At 36.1% G+C, this 17,019-nt stretch overlaps 1 protein-coding gene across 5 annotated transcripts in view; it reads right to left on the bottom strand.

The window, feature by feature from the left end:
- Positions 1-17,019, bottom strand: part of ULK4 (unc-51 like kinase 4) — a 257,257-nt gene that overhangs the window by 186,608 nt on the left and 53,630 nt on the right. For 4 of the 5 annotated variants that reach the window (XM_069810917.1, XM_069810901.1, XM_069810908.1 and 1 more), the window contains 2 exons: positions 15,594-15,677; positions 4,085-4,246 (listed from right to left, as the gene is read on the bottom strand). In XM_069810917.1, the coding sequence (XP_069667018.1) occupies positions 4,085-4,246; positions 15,594-15,677 (246 nt within the window). The remainder of the gene's footprint in view (positions 1-4,084; positions 4,247-15,593; positions 15,678-17,019) is intronic. The other variant, XM_069810925.1, reaches the window with a different exon arrangement.

Below are 17,019 nucleotides of genomic sequence, written 5' to 3'. Positions count from 1 at the left end.
TAAAGTGTCATTTCTTGACTCCAGAGATTAAGGACAGAGAATCTTCTTGATATATTTTTGCTATTGATTGAAATAATCATAAGTAAAATTCCATAGTGCCTTACTGCTGATATACTTTGCAGACTGCAAAGAGCCTGCTAGCTCTAGGTAAAGTTATGACACATGTATTTCTTAACAGAAATGTATTTTTACATGTGAATATAGATGTCAGTCAAGAATAAATTCTTCAGGATACACTCAAACAAGGCAGGAATGACTGCATAATAAAATACAATTGGATCTCAATTTATGTGGTCATGTGGAATAAAAATGCCTATATATCTATAGCAACAATTTAATGAATGTAGGAATTGTACAGTACAATACAGCTGGAGAATACATTACTGTTTTACTTTAAAAATCAGTATGTCACTGAAATCTCTACAAACTTCAGTTCGTAAAAGATCTGCCTGTGCTAGATTTCAATATTGATTGGTTATTTTTTTTCTAAAGTTAAGATTATGTACCCAAATACCCCAGCAGTATTAATACATAACCATGAATTATATCAGGCATCGAGTAATAAATCCAACAAATAAGTTCACCCTCTTGTTACTTTAGTGTTTCACTACAAAGCAGCAAAAGGATTAGAGTACCACCTTAGTGTATCCTACTTTAGAAGCTTCCTTGTCCAATTCACTTCATATGTGGTATAAAATAATGAAACCTCAGACTTTTCATAAAGGACACAATCCCCAAAACAGTGGAGGTGAAAATCCAGGAACACATTCAGACCTAAGCACATTTGCGTGAAATGATCTGTCTGGAAGGAGATGAAATGAGCTACATGGATAGCAATAATTTCCATGAAGACCAGAAAAACAAGAAACAAAGCAGTTGGACCAAGGATGTAGAAGGGTGAATGTCTCTTACTCTTGCAGTCCCCCTCATTGCTGCTTTCACTCAAAGCTCTCCAATATGTTAGTCTGGAGCAAGCCCTACCTCCAGCATGACTAAAACCTCAGTAACTACCCAAGGGAAAGGTATGATCTCCAGTAAGCCTACTGCTTTCACAGGAAAAAAATGTTAGTTGGGAACAATTATTTTTTTTTGCTTATATTGTCCACATGTACATTTATAATGCAGATTTGCACAAGATGTTGAAGAAATTTTTGCCTCAGCAGAGCTCAGTGTGCACACACAATTTGGTTGTCTCTTGAAAATGCTAGCCTCAACACTAAAGCATGCATTCCTAAGGAACTTTGACAGAGAAAAATTAATAGAAGATTTAAAAAGGCATCTTTCTTACTTAAGATTGACAACTGCCATTGAAAGGATGTCCCACAGACAGTTGAATTTCTCTAGGGAATCCTGATAATTGCAGCTACCATGATCTCCTAAAACACACTGCTTTGTCCTAACATATGTCATCTGTAAGAGGGCTTCTAGGGAAGTTCTTGAGGACTGATAAGCTTAGACAACTAAGTCTTTGAATTTGCATTGCATTATAAAGGGAAGAAAAAAAAAAAAATCATGAGGTAAGACGTTGGCCCAAACAATATAATTGCAAGTCTTATGAGTACCAACCCCAGAGAGCCAGATGATTCAATTTTGAACTACAGTGTAAATATGGTAACTTACTATACATGTCACTGCATTTAACGTCCCTGGTTGAGCAAGAAGCCCATAGAGATTAGGTTGCTCTATCACAGCTGCAATGACAAGAGGTGAAGGAACTCAAAATCTATGATACTTTCAATCTCCTCACTTGGAAGAGATGACAGAAATGCCAGCACTGTTTGCCTGAACTGAGCAATTAAAAAAGCCTCACTGATTAGTAAGTAGTAGTAGCTGTCAATGGACACTAAAAAGAAAAAAAGAAAAAAAGAAAAAAAGAAAAAAAAAAAAGGAGTAGTAAACTAGGCTCCAATAAGCCCTTCAGGTTTTAGCTTCCTCTTAAACATTTTTTCCTACCTTCCAGATAAGATGCATGAAGATTTTCTTCTCATCAGATGCTGTGGGAAAAAAAAAAAGGCAACTCCAGTAGTGCTTAAGAGAGCCTAGCTACCCATAGCATAGATACTACAACAAAGAGTTCTCAGTGGTTCACCTCAACTGCACAGCCTTGGGAGGATCGAATGATCTGGGATCTCAAAAGAGGCTGAGGGTAGAGAGGGAAAAACAACAACCCTCTCTTCTCATAGTCACTAGAAACTTCATCTAAGGGCAAAGTGTGCAAACCATATGGCACTGATGATACTAACCTCTGAGCCGACAGCTACAAAAAGCCCTAGTGAGTCTGCACTGACGACAAGTGTATTCTTGAGAATCACAAGTATAACTTCTGCATCTTACTGAGCAGCAAAAAAGCTTTTGCCTACCTCAAGAATACTGTATTGTCCAAGAGAAACTGACTTCTCGAGGGGGAGTGGGGGAAGCCCACTGACATTTCCTCTGGTGATCTTTGCTCAGTGTCTGAATGTAGTTCAGACAGACTATTTCTCTGGATATGCTGCTCACTGTGGCATACAAAACAGGTATAAATGTCCAACCGGCCCCTGCTAGTGGAGCAGCTCTGGAAGTCTGGCAAAGGAGTTGAGGGAATGGTAAATGCTGAAGCAAAGTTCTCCAAGTAGATAGAAGAGAAACAGGAGGAAAACTTTGGGACAAGTTGAAAGGGATAAAAATAAAATAAAAAGCTATGATCTAGTAGCAAACAAATAACAACTGGCCAGTCTAACGATTGACAAGAACTGAAAGCACAAGATACAAAACATCCCATACAGCAAAAGTAGTGGTAGGAGAGAAGATTGAGCAGACTTGTTTAAATACTCAATAAGTAAAAGAAATCATAACTCTAATCTCCAGTCTTTTACCATGTATACAGTCATGATGTAAGCATGAAATTCACAGATCAAATGGATAAAGTCTCAAAAAGAGCCTTTCTGAAAAAGCAGCCTACCAGCCAAACTCACAAGCAGGCTTAAGTTATAAATGCTCTGTATAAAGGTTACACGTACATTTTACATTTTTAGAGACTGACAATCCTCTACCCATAAAAGTTCTAAGACTAAGTTTTTACAAGGAATTTCAGATGCCACAGAACAAAGGCTTCTGTAACATGTATTTTACTAAATAAGTTTACTGTTCTAAAAAGTCAACACATTTTCCCAATATTTAAGCAGTTTATTTCCCAAGCAAGACTCTGCCACAAATATACACTGAGGCAAATGTTTAATGAATACGTATATTTTTAAAAATTATAAATTTATTCTACCATTAATCTCTTCAGCCACACTTCAGATATATTTTTAATTCTCTCTCTTTTGTTACCTCAAAGCTACATGTGTCTAAGCGCATACTGCTGCTGCAGCAACGTTACAATTTTCCATCTGGGAAGCAAACAGTAAACTCATTAGTGAGCCCGAGCTCACTCAGGAAATGAGCATCCAGTTATCACACTTCATTTAAAATAAGTCAACTTATTGTTCAGTTCTAAAATATTACCTGTATTGGTGGGTAAGGGTTTTGTTTTGTCAACAAGAGATATGGTTAAACTCACAGCCCTACTAAGTATTTTCTACCTCACAAATGTTTTTGTTCCAAACCTTTTGCTTGCATGTCATAGCTCTGTTTGTCTTGTTATCTTATATTAACTTACAAATTCAGGGCAAAGACTAGCCCTGACAATTTTATAGAAATTAACATGACAATTTCAAATATGTCTTCTAAGCAAGTCTGTGATAAAAAGAATAAACACTTTTCACGTAAAAACATCATACAAAAAAGACATTTCAATTTTGCAAGAATTTAATTGATTCTTTGAAAGATTAAACTTTTCAAACATAACTCATGAACACCAGCATAAGACAATATATGTTCCAGAAAATGATGAATCACAAGGATTTTTCATAAGTAGTGGATGGTACGCAATACTTGCACTTTCCAATTTCAGAAAATTTGTAAAGATATTTTAATGTAATTTGAAATATAAAAATACACATAGATAACAGAAAATATGCTCAAACCCATTTCAGTTTCAATTCAGAATGCTTTTCAAAATAAACCCCCAAACATTTCTATATCACAAAAGGAAATTCCTTACCGAAACAGCAGTTATCTTCAAAGAATCTACTGTAGAATGTGTGAAAAGGTACCACAAGACAGGTCCAATTTCTCCTGTAATAAATCCTTGGGCATGGCAAGAGAGAGTAGTGCAAACATTTTCAATTATCTTTGCTGCCAAATGGTTCACTACCCGGTCTTCCTACAGGAAGGAAAGGAAAGGAAAGGAACACTCATACGCAAATGTTTCTGATTTCTTTTTAAACAACTGCCTATGTCCGTATTTTATTCCATGCATGTTGTCTTAGTGTGGTTTCTTAATTTTATTTGATATCTGCCAAAGTCATTTCATTGGAAACTTCACCTTGTGACAAAGTTATGTTTACAGATCCTACTTCCCCCCACTTTCTCTTCTACTGCAAAGATAATTTAATACAAGTATAATTAATACAAAATCTTTCAGCTCCAAATGATCACCCCAAATTAAAGGTAGTCACTAAAAATGAAAAGGTTTTGTTATGTAGAGGTGTTCCATGATCAGTGCTTTATGAATGAATGTCTGTGTATCAAAACTCATCACTACAACAGGCTCCAAATAGCAAGATTATGAGAAATACAGTTACATTAGGAAAAATAAAATTACATTAAACTGTCTTTATTCAGAAGAAACAACCACCCCCAGGGATAAAGAAAAAGCCTTCTCGCAAGTCAAGTTATTCCGTAACTCCCTTCTCTTCCTCTTCTGAAACAGACAGTCCTGGCCAATGTTTAAGAATCCTTCATCTTTTTAATACTAAAAAAATAATTTTATCTGAAAAATCATTTGTGGAAAGCCACTGCACATGTAGCTTTAATATCTACATAATACTATTCATACTACAATGTGTCCAGGGAATAAAAAACATCATGTCAGAATAATCATGAGCCATCGGCACATCATGAACATCACATGGCAGCAGTTCTAGCAGCAGTTCTTTCTCAAGAAAACTGTTACTGACTCCAATGGAAGCTTAACTTAATACAGATCACTTAAAAGCAGAGTCTCTCTTTCTCTCACCTCCCTTCTTTAGTTGTTTTTTTTGTGTTTTGGTTTGGTTTGGTTTTTTTACTCTGCTTTCACTTAAAAGTAGAATCTTCACATTAACAGAACTGGAAGACTCATTGCTGGTGGTTTTTTCGCTGTGCATTGCCTCACCTTATCGCAATCTTTAGCTATGAATAAGTGAAGTTTTTCAACAATGTCTTAAATGGCATTCTTGAGTTCAGCAAGAGTGATTTTTAATATAAGAAGGACAACCAGTTTAATTTGTCAAGTCTACCTCATAGCCCGGCTTCACAAATAATTCATCATAATATCTAATTGATTTCTTTCTTAAACTAATCTCCACATTATCCTACTAACCTTTGGATTTCTGACATTTATCTTCACAATCGGAACCACCAACAACTGTGAGCAATGATAATGAAACCTTTCAGAAAGCAGTACAAAAGCCTTCCAGATGGGGAGAACTTACACTTCATTAAAAATATATTCAGTATCCACTCTTCCTTCTACTGACTTAGGTATTCTAAAATATAGACACTGATGTAGAAATATTTGGAAACTGTAGTATAATGCTGTTTAAAAAAAAGCTGTATTCATAATTTTCATACTAATCCTTCCTGTTGTCCCAAAGAACTGGAGCTCCACTCAAAATACTTAAAAGAAATACCAAAGCCAATTCCCACCTAAACCAGTTACACTCTTTCATAAAACTCTACTGATTTCCATGGTCTTCCTTCTGATTTACAGCCATGAAACCAAAGGATTAGGTTTTTCTGTTTTTCAGTTTCTATTACTGCAATATAATATATCATTTTGACCTATTAAAGACCTAAATACACAAAGACACATACATGTTTACCAAAATTAAGTTTCTCAAAGCTTTTTATAAATAATGTTAATTTTTAATCTCATTCTGTGAATTATACTTCTGAATTTCAGTCTTTTTTTTTTTTGCACAGTTAAGGTAAAAATACATGGATTTATCAAATGGACTACATGCTTTCAAAATTGAATCCATCATTGAAATGGTAATAGTCAAGTTAAATTCAAGTTAAATCTCTCATATGAAGTGATTACTAGGAACATCAGTTGGGACTCCAGTGCTACTTTAAGCAGGCAGAAACACTTAATAAACACACTATAATCCTATTAATAAATCATAATCAAAGCATTGTACAGAAGATATTAGTTATTATGGATGTCGATTAATTTCCAGATGCAATTACAGCTTTTCTTCACAAAATTTGGTCCTGAAGATGTGCTTTATTTCCTTTCAGCCACCAATGAGTTATGCCCTGTGCCAGATAGTCCTGCTACTTTGGCTAGAAAAAGGTCATGTATCGTAACAGTGCTCTAAAAACTCAATGAGGCTGTCAGAGTAATTCCATTTGCTGCCACCCCAGATTGTCCATCTCAGCTCCCCTGTGATCTATTCCTGAGTGCTGTCTAAGCAACAAGACTTGTACCATATTCTGCTTAATAAGCTCTCTGGAAGGGAAGCCTGACCAAAACTAATATTTGGCCTCCTAACTAAAGGAGTCATCCTATCATGTTACCAGGACATGAGCTATGTTAGAGAACAGCAATGGATCTTCAAGATATGAGTAAAGTAGTTCCATGTAACAGTTAACCTCTGTCCCCATCATGAACTGCATCAAATCTAAATCTATTCCTAGAGCTGTATCAAAAAGAAGCACATACTCTACTTTCACTGGGTTTAGATTTCAACTAGTTTTATAAAACACACTTAAAGATAAAGATCCTAATTTTCAGTCCTGTTGGAACAATTGCAGATGTATCTGTTCCCAGTTAGAGTCATGGATGCTTAGTGAAAATGAGCCCTGAGTGAGAAAGCAAATACCAGAAGGGTAAATAGATGTAAACTGCTAAAAGAGAACTTCTTTTAATCAAGTCTTTCTATTCCTATTGGGGGGGGGGGGTGTGTGTGTGTATGCAAATCAAAGTCATCAAGTCATCAAAGAATCTACTTTCATTTTTTGAAATAACTATATCTACTGGATATTTTTATTGATTATTAAGAACTTAACAGTGCACTAGAAGTTCTGGAGGCACTGAAGATACAGTCACTACAATAACCAACATACTACCTAAAAATAGCATAATTTAATTTAGAGGTTAAGATAAAATATTTTATTATCTTTTTATATTGTACTGTGTATAGATACATACACTTGAGTAAAAGCATAATACTCAAAGAAACATTGGAAAAGCTGAAAGGCTCAGGAAGTAACACTGTATTCCATCATTATTCTAAATCAACTTCCATATACTTCTTTTAATCTAAAAAGACAGAATAAAAAGAAACTACAAACATAACTTAATGAAGTAAAACCGTATCATCCTAAGCATTCATGATTATAAGAATTAAATCTTCATGTGGCAACACTTCGCAATATAAAACCTGCACAGAAAAGACGGAACATATAGAAATAAAAATTTAAAATACCTTTTGTGGGAAAAAAAATTAAAAATTCTGTCAGTAAATAGAGAATTGATACCTAAAGAAGAAATTAAAGTGATAATGTATATGATTCAGACCATTACTTTTATACTATAGGCAATTCTGTCAGTAAACTAAAAACCTGATGTCTGAAGAAGAAATTGAAGTGGTAATGTGTATGATTCAGACTACTGCTTTTATACTCTAGGCAATTCTCTCAGTAAACTAGAAAACAGACAGCTAAAGAAGAAATAAAAGTGTGAATATATATGATTCAGACTATCACTTTTATACTATAGGCTGTCCTATACTTTCTGAGAAAATAGTTATGGTTTTATTCTTCTCTCCTCCAAATTCTCCTTTCTCCTCCAAATTCACTGTAAAGGAACTGCTCCAGCTAAGAACATACATTATAAATCATACTGCCTTATATTATATATCGGCAATTATTTTTTAAAGTTATCTTTTGTTATTAGAATTCCTCATCAGTTCAGAACCAAAACTCTCAGAATTATATCTTGCTCCCTCACAAAGGAAGAAGTCCATATGAAAAGGGAAATGTGTACTATTTGGCTTACTGGCAAGCTCTAATTTATTAAAAATCTTGCTTACACAGTACTCTGCACATCCAAGAGACAGAAAATTATCCTTTGTAATCTCACTCACTATTCTGATTCAAATACATTCTCCAGGTGGCATGCTTTAAAATGAGAGAATTATGCACAATCTGAAAGCCAGATAGGACTAATTAGCTATAGCTGTATATATCATTTACCAATGCAAGTGTATTGCCTATATATAATTTTTTCCAGCTTCTACGAAGTTATTACCAAAATTGTATATAATTGTATACCTTATATTTACATGCCATTTGTAAGCAGAAATGGACAGGTACAAAGCTCCTGAGAGCTTTTTCAATGGTTCCTCTCTGCTCTCACACAGGATTACTTAAAAGGAGATTTGCACACAGTTTCTGACTCCGCCACTTAGTTCCAGCAAAGGACCTTGTCAAAGCAACATAATTGAGACCAAATCAGACAAGAAAAATTATAAAAGACATCAAAAAGTAGTTTGGATATGGGAAAGATTATCAGTTCTAAAACGACTGTCAGAAAAAAATGTTTAAAAGGAAGATCTGAAGGAAGGTAGGGGCAAACGTAAGGGAGAAAACAGTAGAAGCAGAAAGGTGAAAGGATTGACTGGAACGTAAGTGTGAAGATGAGCAAATGTAAAACAGAAACTAAAGCTGAGATTTCACTTAAGATTAGGTTGAGCCTGAAATGCAATAATGAAACGGAAAAAAAAAAAAATGCAGAGTCAACTAGGAGATTCAAATAAGAGGATGATACATTTTGGGTGAAGTAGACAAGGGTAACTTTAGCAAAGGAGTTTTGAATAAACTAAGTAAAATGGATGAAAGGAAAAGGGTAGCCACATTACCATTAGGTACTTAATATTAACTAGGAATGTCCTTTCTGAAATGGAGAGTATCTTTCATGGCTGCATAACACAGGAACTGTAAGAACTAAGCACTTCAGCTGTAGAAATCAGGACCCTGCTATCTTAGAGACCGCACACAAATATTTAAGAGTTGAACTTGGACATAAATACAGATGCCTGGAACATGCATTTTGTGTCACTGTTAGAAACAGTTGTTGGAAAAGATTAGTAAATAAATATTGGAATATTTACTATATGGGTTCTGACAGACTGCAACATTATACCAGGACTAAACCTGTCAAATTGGGCTTATCATTTACTTATTTATGAGTGCACCAATTTCCTTATTTTGACACATCATTAAACACACCTGTTCTTTGCCTAAGTTGAAAATCACCTTCTATCTCAAGTTAACAACACTGAAGTGCAGGAAATCTGAACTTGTGATCCCCTACAGATAAAAGACTTTCCCAATCTTCCACTCCACCATCCTAAAACTCCTTTCACCTATATGTACACTTTTTGTCACTGTTAGATTTTCAGGCATAGATGGTATGTAGAAATGACATTACCTGCATTTTCTGAACATTTTGTTCCTTTATAGGCAAATAAAAGCGACACATGCACATTTCAAACTCCTTCCTGCTCTACTGTTCTGTTTCAGAGGGCAATTCTGCTCTGATAATGATGGATCTTACAAAACTGCAGAGATCCAAGTACACTTCAGAGTAGTTCATAATGAAACTGAAGAACCGCGAATTTACCTTACAAAACTCAAAGCTATATAAACTATAGTACTGAATTACATCAATTGGTTTTATTTTCTTGAATTCTTATTAAGTACATCAAATAAAGCTTCTTAACTGGCAATAAAAAAAATACCAGTATTTATCATGCATATACTTAACACACTGTGGTAATTCAGGGTTTATTACAACAAGCTAGTTTGCCATTTTCATATGAACTGAGATCATATACAAATACTCACTCCAGAAAACATACTGACATAAAATTTAATTTAAAAAGCTTAGAACAATTAAAATAAATTTATGACTTAATTAAATTTATTATATCTTAATTACAAATGTAAGAATGCAAAGCTAGCTTACATGTAATAAATTGTTAGATCAGGGAAATTTATTGAATAAATAGCAGATTACAGGCTACAAATGTAAAAGAAAAATACAGCAGCTAAGATCTTAAGCTGCAGTCAAAGAACTTTAAGCACACTGAAGGCAAATTTAGACAATATTTTCAGGATTTTCACATCCAATGCTTTACTAGTGCAAGCAATAAAATTTACATAGAACCTCGTATTAGTTTTAAGTCAGACCTTAAAAAATTCTAGATTGTTCATTGTAACTATTTCTATTATCTCCTATTTCTCAGCAGGAGGCAGGGGAGGAAGTGTCACTCACATGCTCCCCTGCTGCACCTGCGTATCAGCCACTAAACGTTGTGAGCCACTCACTGCCTGGACAAAGCGGCTCTGTGTCTGCTACCAGAGCATTGCAAAGTTGACTCATTTTAAAAAAAAAAACAAAAAACAAAACGCAAAAAAACCAAACCACAACCAAAAAAACCCCAAACCAAAAAAACCAACACACATTAGAGCCCATGTTTTAGGTTAGCAGAAAAGAGCGCTAATTTGAAAACTGGAGAGGTTCGAAAAGCAGCAAGAAGGGTTTCTATTGGTACATCAGTAACAAAAATAAGACTAAGGAAAATTGAGTTCGCAGCTGAATGAGCTAGGGCCAAACGACATAGAAGAGACTCAGGAGGTCAGTGCCTTCTCTGCTGTAATCCTTACTGCTCTCAGGTCCCCCAGGCCCATGTGCCAAATGGCAAAATCTGGGGGAGCGAAGTATACCTACAGGACAGGAAGGCAAAGGTAGGGGACACTTAAGCAAACTGGACGTGCTAAGTCCATTGAATCAGAAAGGATGCAGCCAAATGTGCTGAGGAAGCCAGTCAGCATTGTTGTGAGGGAGCACACATCTTCAAAACTTTGTGGTTATCAAGAGATACTCCTGTTGACCGAGGGCAGGGGGCAAAGTGCATGCCCACCTTCCAAAGGGCAAGAAGAGGGATCCCTAACTCTGTCCCTGGAAAAATTACTGAGCAAATTTTCCTGGAAACTATTTGCAGGCACATGAAGGGCAAGAAGACTGGTAACAAAATAGATTTCTCAAGAGCGAACTGCACCTGATCAATGTGACAAGCTTCAATTACAAGATGACCAGCTCAGTGGACTAACAGAGAGCAGTGGGTTTAATTTATTTCAACTTTAACAAGGCTCTCCAGATGGTTTCCTATACCTAACCAAATAGCAAAGACCTGGACTTAAGTGGACTACAAGGTACCTAGAAAGCTGGTTGGACCACCAGACCCAAAGGGTTGTGATCAGCAGTACAAAGTTCAGCTGGAGCTCTCAAGGGTCAATATTGGGGCCAAAGCTGTTAATCATAGCATGTTCACAGATGACACAAGCTCAGAGCGAGTGGTTGAATCAATGGAAGGTTAGACCAGCACACAGAAGGATTTTAAGCTGTAGGAATGGGCAGTGAAATGCAAAGTCTTACACCCAGGGTGGAATAACTCCCATAAAGCAGTGGGGCAGAGAAGGACCTGGAGCGTCAACAGAACAATTTCAATGTGAATCAGCAGTGTTCCCTTGTGGCAACAAAGGTTAACTGCATACTGGGCTGCATACATATCAGTGCTGCCAGCTGGCTGAGAAAGGTGTTTTTTCACTTGTATTCCAAAACATGAGACTTTCTGGCCTACTGTGTCCCAGTTTAGTTCCCCATTGTAAGGTGGACTTGACATATGGCATTTAGTCCAGAGGAGGGCCACCAAGATGACTGAGGGCCAGAAGCACATGATGATTAAGGACAGGCTAAGAGAGCTAAGTTTGTCCAGCCCAAAGAAAAGACATCTAAGGATATAGTGGGTGTTTTCCAACACCTCACAGATCATTATAGAGAAGATGGCACAAGACTCTTCCAATGAAAGGTCAGGAGGAAATGGACACAAGTTGTAGCAAGAGAAATCCCTATTAGATATATGTAAAAAATTTTCTTCACAGTGATAGCAGTCTCACACTGAAATAGGCACAGACTTTACAGAAGAACCATCCCTGGAGTTACTTAAAGCCTAAGTAGATAAAGCCCTGAGCAACCTAATATAACTTTGATGTTGAATGCAACTAGAAGCTGGCATTGTTTTGACAGGAGGCTGGACCACAAAACCTCCAAAGGTCCAAACTGATTTTTTCTTATGATTTGCTTCCCCTTACAAAGAAAAAGGTGGAAGACACTAGATATTAATTTTCTTTACATGTGACCATAGTTTGTGCTTTGTTCTCTGTGAAAAAGACTATACGAATGTAACTAGAAAATATTAAACATGCTCTTTAACATAACATATCTGGCAATGAATTAAGAAGCAATTCTGAACATAGGAATTTTTCTTCCAGTTATCATCTTGGTAGCACTCTGCTGGACTCACTCTTGAATGTCAAGATCTTTCTTCTACTGGGGAGCTCAAAACCGAACACAGTACTCCAGATATGGTTTCATTAGTGCTGAACAGCAGGGAAGAATCACTTCCCTGAACCTGCTGGCTACTCTCTTGCTAATACAGCCCATGTTGCCATGGCCCTTCTTTTCTGCTAAGGCACACTGCTGGCTCATGTTCAACTTTTCATTGGTACCCCCAAGTCCCTTTCAGCAGAGCTGCTTCCTAGGAAGCTTGTACTGTTGCAGGGGGCTATTCCATCTCAGGAGCAAGCCCTTGCTCTCACTTTTGTTGACCTTCATGAGGTCCCTGTCAGCCCATTTCTCCAGTCCGTCCTAGTCCTTCTGACTAACAACCCTGACATCCAGCATACTGATGCTGCTCCCCCTGCCAGTTTGGTGTTATCCAACTGGAGAATACACCCCAGTTGGTCACTCTGGTCATTACTGAAGACATTAAACAGTACTGATCTCTGAGGGGCACTGCTAGTTATTGGCTGCCAGCTGGACTTTGCACCACTGATCACTTGAGTGAATTTTCCTGCCCACTTTATCTTCCATTTAATCAGTCCATATCTCACCAATTTGGTGATAAGGGGAGTATGGGAGAGTGTGTCAAAGGCCTTCCTAAAGTCAAGGCATACAACATCCACTGCCCTCCCCTTGTCCACAGCACCACTCATGTCTCCATCATAGAAAGGAATCAGGTTGGTTAGAGGGCTGGAGCACACGACATACAACGAAAGGCTGAGAGCTGTTCAGCCTTGACAAAAGAAGGTTCAGGGAAGATCTTACTGCTGCCTACAGCTACCTGAGCAAAGGATAAAGAGAAGTTGAGACAAATGTTCTCAGAGATGCATGGCCATAGGACAAGAGGCAATGACCACAAGTTGTAACATGGGAAACTCCAATCACATACAAGGAAAAACTTCATTCCTGTGAGGGTGGTCCAGGCATTGCCCAGAGAGATTGTGGGATCACCATTCTTAGAGACATCCAAGAGTCAAACAGACATGTCCCTAAGCAATCTGATCTATTTAGACCTGCTTTGAGCAGGAGGCTGGATTAGATGACTTCCAGAGGTCCATTCCATCCTAAAGTATTCTACAGTTTTACAGCTTCAAACATGTTTAAAAAAAAAAAATCTCTTAAGACGTGGTTATATTTTAAGTCAGTCTGATGGCACTGCACAGATGTTTTCATAAAAATTCATTAAGTACATTTTTTGTGTAACTTTTGCTGCTAATGATTGAGAGATCTACTTTTTCACTAAATAATGTGATACACTGAAGAGACTGACATACTATCATCCTGGATACATCTACTTCGGTAGTCCTACTCTTACAAGTTTTGAAACAAATATGCAAAAGTGAAACCATAAATTGAATTGAATACTTTAAAAATCTTTCTCTGTTTTTCCATCTTTGTTCATTCCTCCTCCACTCCTGCATCAAAAACATGTGGCACAAAACCTTATTTTATAACTGATTATTCCTTCCTTAAAAAAGAAAATCTCTTGCAAACAGATGTCTAACAATAATATGATTTTAACCATCTAGTTTTAGATGCTGCAACATCATTTTCCAAGAAAGATGGGTGGCTGCTAAAGTTATGGAGGATAAGAAAAGGACTGCTATAAGAGCAGAGGAAAAAGGTAGCAAAAGAAATTGTAAAAGTTAATAATAGTGGGTGGTAAGTTTTGCTCTCCATTTCCATATGTTGTGAAGTACTTTACATAGTTATGGATAATTTTGCTTGTTCAGATGGTGCTGTTCTGGAAAGTTGAGGCTGCTGCAGCTGAGGCAGAGCAATTTGTGTTAGTACATTTGCACTGTACTCACACAAACAAGCACAAATACTTAAAACTCCATTAAACACCTCAAGCATCTTCACAAACAGAAACTGTAGAAATGCACAGCTGCACTTGGTTAGCCTAGACATAACTTTAAATTTATGCTTAATTAAATTTAATTCAAACTATTGCATGGGAAATGTATTTCTATTTTGTGTTGTTTTTTCAAGAAAAATATATCAAGACAAATTATTAAGAAAAATTTGACATGTTTCAGGACTAAGAAGTTATTTTGTTCTATAGGAATAAATTACTGTCTTATGGATCTCTCAATTCAGTTTCTCTACACTGAATATTCAGAAATAGCAAGTCTTCCATTACTAAATTTATAATTAAATAGCTTCTCATTAATGTGCCTTAGAATGACATCTTACTCTAATTATGAGCTGGAAATAGTCCACAATACACACACAGTTGTGTGTTCTCGATCACCTGAAGGTTTGAAGATGTTAAAATGCATCTAGATTCTTCCTCTATTAATCACAATCTGTAGGCAATAAAGATCTCAAAAAAAAGAAGAAAAAAGGTATTTCTCTTGCTTTCCCCCCTCCAGCAACCTCCAACATGTCTTCTGCCTTGAGCTTTGCCTTAGGCAAAAATAACATCAAGTGGTCTCATACAAATAGCAATTGTAAACCCTCTACCCAATTCTCTTTAATTTTACAAATTGGAACTATATGCATGTTTTTCTTCCCTTCTCTAACACAGTTAAGTCATCACCAAGAAAAATGAAGAATACAGCACAGCACATGTATGAGAATAAAACTAATTACTACTTTTTGGCCTCAAAAGAATGCTGACAACCCAGTAGGATAACAATGCAGTTTTCAAATACTGTGTATCAGCCACTTCAAAATAGAAAGTAAATCTTGCTCAAAAACTTACTAAAGATGTACGAAAATCAAATTAAAGGAGGACAGTACAAGCTGTCAGAACATTTCTCAAAAGAAAGCCACAGCATTAATAAATTCCAGATTGATTAACAGTAATTCATATTTACTATCCCATTTCCAAAAAAAACCAAGCAGCAATACATAAATGTTGAATGTACAGAGAACAACACTGCATTTTTGCATTAATCTGCTTAGGTCATGATCTTATCATGATTATTTAAATTCAAGAGCAATACTTGGTTGACAAGGTATTGCAGTGCTGCAGGCTACAATCCTCACACAATGCCTAAAGGGTTATTACAGTGGAGAAATTCTATTGAGGACAACGCAAGAGCCTTACCCCTTCCCGAAGACACCTCATTAGCACAGTGTAAGCAGCCGAGGGAACAACCCAGCATTCTCTGGGGTGCTCCCTTTTTTCCTCCTGAAATGAAGCCAACGGCACAAATGATTAAATCAAAAAAATCACAGTAATCTCAGGCACATAAAAAATGGGTAACAGATTCTTAATAAGGTTCATATTATACTCATTTCAAATTAACATATGCTAGAAAATATATTAAATTCCAGGGCAGTATTACTATTTAAAGTTATTTCATGTGCAGCACAGAAATTTATATTTTATTAGCTTATTTAAATAGTCTCCAAAATCCATAACAGAATTTGTCCTATTATTTCTGGGTTTCACCGATTCCTTCTAATTCACACACACACACACACCGAAATTCTTGCAAACCTCTCAATCATTTTGATTACTTCAGAAAGAAACAACTGATTATTAAGAGTAGTAATGCTTCTCTTTAAATGTGATTTAATTATACCAAACAAAATTACTTTTGTCTGGCAAACTTACTTTGGAAAAAAAGTATTCAAAGTCATACAAGGAGATACAAAGTGTTTAATAAAACTTACTGTATGGTATAGCCTGCAGTACATATCAACACTGTTCCAAGATCTTTATGTATATTTCCTTGAAATCACCCTGTTAGAGAGGCTAATTCACTCCCAGTTGAATCACAGGTTTAATTCTTCTGTTAGAAGTTAATGAACTCCACTTCCCCCTGTCCCCCGCCCCCAAACTAGCTTCCTGTAAAACTTCAAGTTTAAAAGAGGACACTTGGATATCATTAAGATTTAACTAAAACAACCTCCATATCTAGGCTAGTAACACAAAGATATTAGCAACTGAAAAAAATACCCTCTTTTGGGAAAGGAAGTGAGAAATAATAGGCATTGGATGGTGTGAAGATGAAATCAATGTGTAGATTGTCTTAATAAGTAGACAAAGGATGATAAGCAACAATTTCTTCATGAATCATATATTTCTTGAACTCTACTGACTATAGTAGCAAATTATTTTTAGCATTCTAATTAACTGTTTATAATAAAAAGCATAGGATAGGCAAGGTGGGGGTTAACAATGCAGAATCAAATTATACTTTCTAAACTTTCTGATTTCTGAGAGGCCTACACTAATTCAACATATATGATGAGATAATGTCAGGCACTTAATTAAAGCATGGCACATTAGCAGGGAAGACTATTAATGAATTGCCTAGTAAAATTCATTTTCCTTCTTTATTGAAAATAAATCAAAACTTTATTTGCAACATATATCAAAAGAGAAAATTAGTTTGTTAAATCTCCCATTTTTTTAAGCTTTATTTCTGCTAACTTTCTGTTAGGAGATATGGAACAATTTTCCTTGGAAGTAATTTACAGATAATAATAATAATGAGTGGTTTGACATCCGACAAAGACATCAG

The sequence above is a fragment of the Haliaeetus albicilla genome, chromosome 2, assembly GCF_947461875.1.
Source record: "Haliaeetus albicilla chromosome 2, bHalAlb1.1, whole genome shotgun sequence".
Taxonomy (NCBI): Eukaryota; Metazoa; Chordata; class Aves; order Accipitriformes; family Accipitridae; genus Haliaeetus; species Haliaeetus albicilla.
This window is presented reverse-complemented; position numbering and strand designations above follow the sequence as displayed.